General features: G+C 56.6%; 1 protein-coding gene across 1 annotated transcript; it reads right to left on the reverse strand.

Moving 5' to 3' along the window:
• Positions 1-3,756: 3,756 nt before the first annotated feature.
• On the reverse strand, positions 3,757-9,070 carry PRSS22 (serine protease 22). The gene is made up of 6 exons (XM_016929207.4): positions 8,808-9,070; positions 7,867-7,893; positions 7,106-7,277; positions 6,598-6,875; positions 4,887-5,044; positions 3,757-4,351 (listed from the first exon to the last, which is right to left on the reverse strand). The coding sequence occupies exons 1-6, from the start codon at positions 8,887-8,889 to the stop codon at positions 4,115-4,117; spliced, it is 954 nt and encodes a 317-aa protein (XP_016784696.1). The 5' UTR covers positions 8,890-9,070; the 3' UTR covers positions 3,757-4,114.
• Positions 9,071-9,482: the final 412 nt, after the last annotated feature.

Below are 9,482 nucleotides of genomic sequence, written 5' to 3' on the forward strand. Positions count from 1 at the left end.
CAAAACAAAACCCACACTCCAAAAACAAACTAACAAAGAATAAATAAATAATATAAAAATAAAATAAATACTGCAGTCCTTATGTTATTGTTTTGTTTCGATATCTGGTATGATTGCCTGAGGGACCTGAGGTTTTAAATCATGGGGGTTTTTTTAATCTTTAGAAGTGGTTGGTTATGTAAAATATTATTATTATTATTTTTTGAGACTGGATTTTGCTGTGTCACCCAGGCTGGAGTGCAGTGGCTTGATCACAGCTCACTGCAGCCTCAACCTCCTAGGCTTCAAGCAATCCTCCTGCCTCAGCCTCCCAAGTAGCTGGGATCACAGATGTGTGCCACCACGCCTGGCCAATGTTAAAAAATCCTTTAACTTTTTTGTGGAGATGCACTCCTGGACTCAAGCGATCCTCCTACTTGTCCCGACCACCAGCCCCTTTCTGATAAACATTTACACTGTTTATTATCTGATGCCATTTCTATCTTCTTCCTTGTCGTCCAGACATCAAAGAATTCGGTTTCTTCGGGGTTTTCTTTTTCAAGTGCTCAGTGTTAAAGATCACTCACATTAGGGCCAGACACCACGGCTCATGCCTGTAATCCCAGCACTTTGGGAGGCCGAGGCGGGCAGAGCACTTGAGGTGGGGAGTTTGAGACCAGCCCGGCCAACTTGGTGAAACCCCACCTCTACTGAAAAAAATACAAAAATTAGCTGGGCGTGATGGTGCATGCCTGTAGTCCTAGCCACTTGGGAGGCTGAGGCATGAGAATCGCTTGAACCCAGGAGGCAGAGGTTGTAGTGAGCCAAGATCACATCAGCACACTCTAGCCTGGGTGACAGAGCGAGACTCTGACTCAAAAAATAAATAAAATAAATATCACTTACATTAGATAACCCAAGGGGTGGTCTATAGAGAGTTGGAAGCAGTGGTTATTGCAACAGGGGCACGGAAGTCATCTGGCTATGCCAGGGTGCCCAGGGGATACTCGGGGTGGGTGGCATGGTGCTGCTGGGGACTCACCGCACAGGACGCTCTGATTGACGCACTGCCAGGAGTAGCGCTCTGTCTTGGGGCTGCAGCCGGCCTCCTCAGCTCGAGTGTAACAACAGTCGTGGCCATGGCAGCACCTGCGGATGTCACATGGGCAGGACAGCAGGTGGGTGAAGCTCTCTCCTGGCCCTCCTCTTGCCAGGACCATGGGTGACTGAAGACCCCCAGGGAGGCACAGCATCCTCTTATCTAAGTTTTTTTTTTTTTTTTTCTAAGAGACAGGGTCTTTCTCTGTCACCCAGGCTGGACTGCAGAGGCACAATCATAGCTCACGGCAGCCTTGAACTCCTGGGCTCAAGCGATCCTCCCACTTCAGTGTCCCAAGTAGCTGAGACTACAGGCACACGCCAGCATGCCCGGCTGGTTTTTTAATTTGTATTTCCTTTGAGACAGCGTATCTCTCTGTTGCTCAGGCTGGAGTGCAATGGCTCAATCAGCTCACTTTAGCCTTGAACTCCCGGGCTCAAGTGATACTGCCACCTCAACTTCCCAAGTCTGCTACTACAGGAACACAAACTCCTTTCAAATGCTGGGATTACAGGTGGGAGCTACTGTACACCTGGCCTTATCTAAGCTGTTTCCCTGAAAATCCCCGACTTGGGTAATGATTCCATTGGCCCCACCATGCCCTGTCCTGCCTTCCTGGCTGTGCCCAAGCTTGGTCCCTGCCTGCCTGCCTGCCTCCCTCTCTGGGTCTCGAGCTCCTGTGACACATGACTCCTCTCTCTTCCTGGAGTGATCCAAGCCCTGCCACTTCCTGACTTTGCCCACACTGTACCCTCTGCCTGGGGCAACTTCATGTCTGCCCATTGACCCTTAGGCCTCAGCCTAGGCACAAGCCCCTGCCTCCGGAGGTCATCCAGGCCTCACCAGGCTACACCCTCTCGTAAAATTGGATTCCCTCCCTTCAGGGCAGGTTTATAATGAAATCCTCCTCAGAGGCCAGGTGCGGTGACACCCATCTGTAATCCCAGCACTTTGGGAGGCTGAGGTGGGAGGATCACTTGAGGCCGGGGGTCGAGACCAGCCTGGGCAACATAAGAGAGACTCTTGTCTCTATAACAAATTTAAAAATTAGCTCACCAGGCCAGGCTCAGTGGCTCATGCCTATAATCCCAACACTTTGAGAGGCCAAGGCAGGTGGATCACGAGGTCAGGAGTTCGAGAGCAGCCTGACCAACATGGCAAAACCCTGTCTCTACTAAAAATACAAGATTAGCCAGGCATGGTGGCACGCACCTCTAATCCCAGCTACTCGGGAGGCTGAGGCAGGAGAATCGCTTGAACCCAGGAGGTGGAGGTTGCGGTGAGCCAAGATCACGCCATTGCAATCCAGCCTGAGCAACAGAGCAAGACTCTGTCTCGAGACAATAAAAACACACAAAAAATTAACTCGCCATGATGGCACATGCCTATAGTCCTAGCTACTCGGGAGGCTGAGGTGGGAGGATCACTTGAGCCTGGGAGGTAGAGGCTGCAGTGAGCCAGGGTCACACCACTGCACTCCAGCCTGGGCAACAAAGCAAGCCCTACCTTGAAAAAAGTAAATAAATAAATAAGGCAATCAAAACAGTATGAACAAATATTTTAGAACTGCACTTACAACAAAGGACACCAAAAAAAAAAAAAAAAAAAAAAACCCAAAAAACTAAACCTGTATTGCCTTCTCCAAACTTGCCCATGCCCTTGATCATTTCTGGTTGGAGATATTTCATGGCAGAGTCATAGTGTCTCTTCTTCAGCACAATTGGACCTGGTTGTTTTCTTGACCTGGCTTTGGGTGAATCTCTTCTGTATCGGCTACTAAGAGGGTCATATTCTCACCAAAGCCAGCGGCACAGCCCTCTAACCACATACCTATTTGTTACAGGGATGCTGGGGAAGGCCTGCATCCAGGCAGGCTGGGATGAGGGCCCTGGGTCCAGGAGGCCAGAGCCGGCTGCAGATGAGTGGATGTGGGGAAACAGAGTATTAGCCTGCATCCCTAAGCAGGCAGGAAGCCAGACAGACCCCTCCTCTCGGCTTGGGATCAAACTACCACCCCCCATGGGGACAGGTGGGGTGACTCAACCCCTGATGCCCGCAGAGCCAGAGGCCTGCCCTGCCACTGTCCGCTGCTTCTTCCAAACTGGGGAGTTTAGAGCTTCGGCAGTGAGTCGCTCGACGAATCAGCTCCTGGGGATGAGGACCCAACAGCCAGCCCACGGAGACGGGGCTCTGATGGGGCTCAGCTGGGCACCTCCCTCCACCACCACCCTCAGCTCTGCCATCCTGAGGCCCCTGAGGTCTGTGGTAGAGAGAGCAGAAGGGGGGGCTTGGCCTGGGGTAGAGAGGTAGCACCTCACTCTCATGGGGCTGGGTTTCTCCTCACCAGCCCTGTTTTGGAATCCAACGCACAGTTTGGGGGTCCCAACCCCTCTCCTCCCCTTCCTGAAGCACCAGAGCTGGGTCTTCCAGGCCTCTAGACTCTGCCCCTTCTCCATCGGCTGCCCTGCCCTGGTGGGAGAGGGATAAAAGGGAGGGTGGCCCAGGGCTGCAAAGGTCAGGGGTCAGGAGGCTGAACCCTAGGTGGAAGCAAGGGTCGGCGTCAGCCCCAGGTGGACAGGACCGCGCAGTCTCTGGCTATGCCAACATCCAACCCCCAACCTTAACCCCCTCTGGACCCTTGCTTTCCAGTGTCCCCAGGCATGGGAAAAAACAGGCACTGGAGAATAAATAATTTATTGAAATTGGAAGAATAAATAAGATATGTGGGCAGGGTTACAAATAGCTATAAAAATCATTAACATTTATATACACTAAAGCGCTGGGTCCCGGGGGCGGGGCCGGAAGTCGTGGGGGCGGGGACATGAGGCCGTTGGGCGGGGCCTGAGGCCTTGGAGGCGGGGCCTGAGGCCGTCGGGCGGGTCGGGGAGGGGGTTTCCTTTCCGCAGCAGCCGTCCGGGCCCCCAGAGGTAGATGAGCCTATTTACGGCGGGGGAAACCGCCCGAGACCGCCGCAGATCCAGATCCAGATCTGGATCTGGCCGCCTTTCAGATCCGAGCCCCGCGTCCCGCTGCGCCCTAGGAGCGCGCGGCGGCCCCAGAGCCCTGGCTCGGTGCCCTGAGGGCCCCACCCCCCTGAGCGCGCCCGCGGAGCTGCACCCCTTGCACGATCTTCTCCACCCAGGAGCGGTGCGCAGAGAGGCTGATGTAGACCCCGGGCCTGTTGCGCTCGGCACAGCCCTCGCCCCAGCTGATGATGCCGGCCAGCAGCCAGGCGCCGTCCACCTGGCACATGAGGGGGCCCCCGGAGTCGCCCTGCAGAGAGGAGACGAGGTTAGGAACCCCCGTGGCACAGGGGGTGGCAGAATGCAGGGCCCGTGCCCTGTCAGGGGGCAGATGAGCCCCTTCCCGGGAGCCCGTTTCTCCTTCCTGGAGGAGACAGGACCTGAGCTCCGCCCAGGTGAGAAGTCCCCGGCGGCAGAGTAGGAGCTGCAGCCAGGCCTTAAGACGTCCAGGAGCGGGTGCTGCCGCTGCACCATCTGACCGTCTTCCAGACAGCCCCTGAGCTAGAGCTGGCTCTGGGCACTGAGGCGTGGGAAGCCCCCTGAAGGAAATGAAAGCTCGCGGAGGGCGAGGTGGTGCAGCTGGGATGCCCAGTTTAATGTCTGAACAAATAAGTGAGTGGCTGAGCCAGGCTGAGGCTGGTTCTATGGGGACCTGGGACTGTCAGGCACAGCCAGTTCTGGGGAGGAGGCCAGGGAGAGGTTGTGGGGCTCAGTGGGGACAGGACTGACGCTGGCTCCTTCCCGAGGCCCTCCTGGCCAGGGGTGGGGGGCTCGAGGGAGCTCACCAGACAAGCATCCCGCTCCCCCTCCAAGTAGCCGGCACACAGCATGTCCTCAGTGATGGGTCCCTGTCCTGCTCCCCGCCAGTACAGATGGCTGCAGACTTCCGAGTCGATGATAGGAACCTTCAGCTTCTGCAGGGTCTGAGGGTGGGGCAAGGGAACTGGGAGGAAAGAGGACAGAATCAGGCTTGGGGGTCTCCCCTCCTCATTGCCTCCTCAAAGGACTATTCTCCCCCAACACCATTCCTCTCAGCAGCGGTTCTCAAAGGCTAACAGATTAGCTCTACCAGGCTCTCCCAAGATGCCTTCAGAAAATTGAAATTCCAGGTCTCCACCTCTGGCCCTGCTGAATTAGAACATGAATGTGAAACCTAAGACCCTGCCTCTTTAATAAATTTTCTGATATCCCACAGATGGTTAGAGCCCTTCCTGTCTCAGATACTGCATTACTTCATCCAGCACTGGGACTGCTATAGAAGAAGTGTTCAATAAATGTCCACTCGATGTTGAAAATTACCAGGACCTGAGGGATCCCCACGCCTTGCCTGGAGCTGGTCTACAGACTGTGGTCTGCAGATTGTGGACTGAAAGTCCGCGATTCTAGCTCTTGAAGAAGCCCCTACAGAGATCATCGGGAGGTTGCAACCTCAGAGTTACTGGGATCCCCACACACCTGAGCTAGTGTCATTTCTCTTAATTATTCTGGAATCTGGTTAAATTTTCATCTATCTTACACTTTGTTATTACTTAGTCTCTATCTCTCTCTTTCAAACTCTTTCTTCCAGGTCTTCATTGTATCCTCATTTCTGCCTGTATGTTTCTTTTCCTTGGCCCAGTCTCTATCATCCATCTGCCTGTCGATCTGTCATCTACCTTTCTCTTGCTGCTTCCCTGCTTCTTGCTTTATGTAATCTAGTTTGAGTTTTGAGATGATGTTTTCCAAACCTCCAGTGGTGGTTTGAAAATTATATTTTACAATTAAGGAGACTGCATTTTCTCCCGAGAATTTTGCCCGCAATTGTGGCATGCTACCACCAGGGGGTGCCTGTTCCCACTCTGGAATCAGGCCTCTTTATATTCACCCTGTATTCAGCTTAGTCCCACACACACCTCCTTTCAGCCATCCTGTATTGATGAATTGAATAGCTTCACGGGTCTGGCTGTTGCCTCAAAACATAGCCAGATACTTTTGAAGTAGAAATGAGGCCAGGCACAGTGGCTCACACCTGTAATCCCAGCACTTTGGGAGGCTGAGGCTGGTGGATTGCTTGAGCCCAACAGTTCAAGACCAGCCTGGCCAACACAGAAAAACCCTGTCTCTACAAAAAATACAAAAATTAGCCAGGTGTGGTAGCACACACCTGTAGTTCCAGCTACCTTGGAGGCTGAGGTGGGAGGATCACTTGAGCCTGGGAGGCAAAGGCTGCAGTGAGTTAGGATCACACCACTGCACTCCAGCCTGGGTGACAGAGTAAGACCCTGTCTCAAAAAAAAAAAAAAAAAAAGAAGAAGAAGAAGAAAGAAAAGAAAAGAGAAATGGCCTGAAATTGCCCACCAAGGTTTCTTCTGGATTGCAGCCCTTCTTTCCTTCCACCTCTGTCATGCTGTGCCTCTGGCCTCCACCCTTTGTTGCTCATGGTGTCTGTGTCCCTGAGTGTCTGCCATCCTCTGTCCCCATCTGCCCCCAGCCACCTTGGAGAGGAAGAAGCCGCACCTCCATCTTGGATGCTCCCCCAGCCTGAGATCCAGCAGTGGGTGTTTGGAGGCAGGTGGATAGAGGCATCAGGTAGGCAGATGGGCAGGACCCGCTCTGAGAACTGTATGGAGCGCTCGAGACGCACCAGGGCAATGTCCGCACGGGCACCCTCCTTCCAGGAATACACAGGGTGGGGCTGCACCCAGGCAACACCCACCTTCTGGGACCGAGAGCCAGGGTTCCCCAGCTGCCAGGCCCCCAGCAGCACAGAGAACAGGGATGGTTTGTTCAGGTTGCTGGAAGGAAAGGGAAGGGGAGGATCAGCCAGGTCTGGTCTGGGAGGAGGTACCTGGGGGAACAGCATGGGTGTGAAGGCCCCTGAAGGCAGGAGAGGCTTCTAGGTAGAATCGAGGGGCACCAAGATTGAACAGAGGCCCGGAAGCAGAGCCTGTAAAGGGAGCCCAGGGCCTGGGGCACAAAGCCCAGGGCCTTAGAAGATCAAGTGCCCCAGGCCGGCTGTACATACTCCTTGAAACAGTGGGCAGCAGTGATCACCCAGCGGCTGGTGAGCAGAGAACCTGCGCAGTGGTGGGTCCCATTCTTCTGGATGCTCACGATCCAGGGCCACTCGCTGTCAGTGCTGTCCTCGCCGCCCACAACCCGGTTCAGCTGCTGGGGCTTCCCACAGGCTGGGGGAACTGGAGGGTACGGTCAAGTTTTGTTATCTCCAACTTCCTACAACCCCCCCTCGGAATCCCAATCCCTAGGCCTGCACCCCAAGCTTTGCCCACAGCCCAAGCTCCGTTCATGTCCCCAAGCTCTACCTACCCACATCCCAAGTTTCACCTGCACTCCAAGCTCCACCCACACCCCAAGCTCCACCCACATCCTAAGCTCCACCTGCTTCCCAACCCCACCCATACCCCAAGCTCCGCCCACCTCCCCGTCCCATCCCTCCCTCCATCCTCACTCTCTGCTGGTCCTCACCTGGCCCTGGCCTTCCCACTCACTCCTTGTCAGCTGCACCTGGTCTTTCCCTCCCCCTCTTTCCTTACCCTGCTTTCCACTCTGTTCACCTTCCTGGCTCTCTCTCTCCTCTGGCCCTGGCATCTCTCAAGCCTTTCTCCTTGCGTCCGTGTCTCCTTCCTGCCTCCCTTCCCCTCTAGCTCTTCCCCTCTCTCACCCCAGCCCCTTTCTGACCTGTGCCCAGGGGAGGGACACATAGACACTGCCTGCGCGTGGGCCTCCTCCCTTCTCCCTCCCGTCAGAGCTGCCAGCTCCACTCACCAGGTATCCTGGCCGCATTGAGGATGGCTGAGGGCAAGAGAAGGAAACCGTTAGGCCAGTGAGGGGCCCCAGGACACAGTGGTGAGGGGCCGTCAACGCCCGGTGAGGAAGGCCCCCAACACCCAGTAAGAAGGGATCCCAGTGCCCAGTGAGGTGGAGGTCCCAGCACCCAGTGAGGAGGGGTCCCCAGCACCCAGTGAGAAGGGGTCCAGTGCCCAGTGAGGAGGGGTCCCAGCACCCAGTGAGAAGGGGTCCCCAGCGCTGAGTGAGGAGAGTCCCCCAGTGCCTAGTGAGGAGGGGTCCCCAGCACCCAATGAGGACGGGTCCCAGCGCCCAGTGAGGAGGGGGTCCCCTTGAGTACCTGGTGGTGAGGAACCCCTAGCCCTCCAGTGCCCAGGGAGACTCTCAAGTCTCTCAACCCCAGGGCCCCTCCCGGCGGGGCATTTCCTGGGGCCCGGCCAGGCCCTGGCTGCACAGCTGTGACCCTGCCCTCCCGCAGCTTCCCGTCCAGCCTGCCTGCCGGGGACCAGGACCGGCTCCTCGAGGGAGGCACAGACCTGAGCCCCTCGGGTCTGGACGCTGCTGCCGCTGGTGCCCTCCCCTGACCTCCTGCGGCAGGAACAACACAAAACGGTGCTTCCCTAGAGGCAAGCAGCGGAGGACGAGGAGTTGGGAGAACACGGAGGCGAGAGGGAGCAGGCGATGGCGACGCCGACGGTAACTGGAGACCGAGGCGCGCTGCGTACTTGCTGCGTTTTCTGTTTAATCCTCACAGCCGTAGAAGAAACCGAGGCACACAGCAGTTAAGGAGCAAGAGATAAACAGAGCAGAAGCGGAAAGGAGATGAGAGAGGCAAGGCCGGGAGGGAGAGAGGGAGGGAGGGAAGGAGGGAGGGAGGGTGGAGGTGGGAGGGAGGAGGGAGGAGCAGCCTCCGGACGTACCTGTCGACGCCAGCAGCAGCAGGGAGGTGAAGGTGCCGAGACAGCCCCCACCCGGGGCTGGGGGCGCTCCAGAAACCACCATGGCTGGTGGGGCGGGGGAGCAGGCAGCAGGCTCGAGAGACCCAGGGCGATGCGGGTCAGGGTGTGTAGATTCCCTGCAGGTCGCCCCAGGTTTTATCCTGGGAGGCGGAATGCCGTCAGACCAGTCCCCAGGTGGCTCCCGCGGCCACCCCGGCTGTGGGTCCTGGGCAGAGGGCGGGGCTGCGGGGAGGAAGCCAGCCGCTACAGGGCTCTGGGGGGGCTCTAGCTGAGACCCCAGGATGTGGCCTCTGGAAGGGCAGGGGAGGGGGCTTGGGCCCAGAGGTCCCTGACATTAACTGTCCAGGGGCAGAGAAAGGTGCCAGGGCACTGAAAGGAAGGGGTTCCGGGCTGGGGAGGGCCTGGGTTTGGAGAGGCTGAAGTCTGGGGTACTGGGTGTTGGGGGTGGTCCTAGGGCCTTTGGGATCAAGGGGGTGCCCAAAGCTCAGTAACGGCTCCCACCTGCAGGGCCCCAGGCCCCTGTGACTCAGCCCAGAGACCTGGCGCAACCCGGGCTCGGGAATCCCGTTAACCCACTTCCCGAAAGCTGTGAATCAGGTGAGTGGCGACCTTGGTGGCCTCCTGGTGGCCGCCCTC

Source organism: Pan troglodytes, chromosome 18 (genome assembly GCF_028858775.2).
Source record: "Pan troglodytes isolate AG18354 chromosome 18, NHGRI_mPanTro3-v2.0_pri, whole genome shotgun sequence".
NCBI classification, from domain to species: domain Eukaryota; kingdom Metazoa; phylum Chordata; class Mammalia; order Primates; family Hominidae; genus Pan; species Pan troglodytes.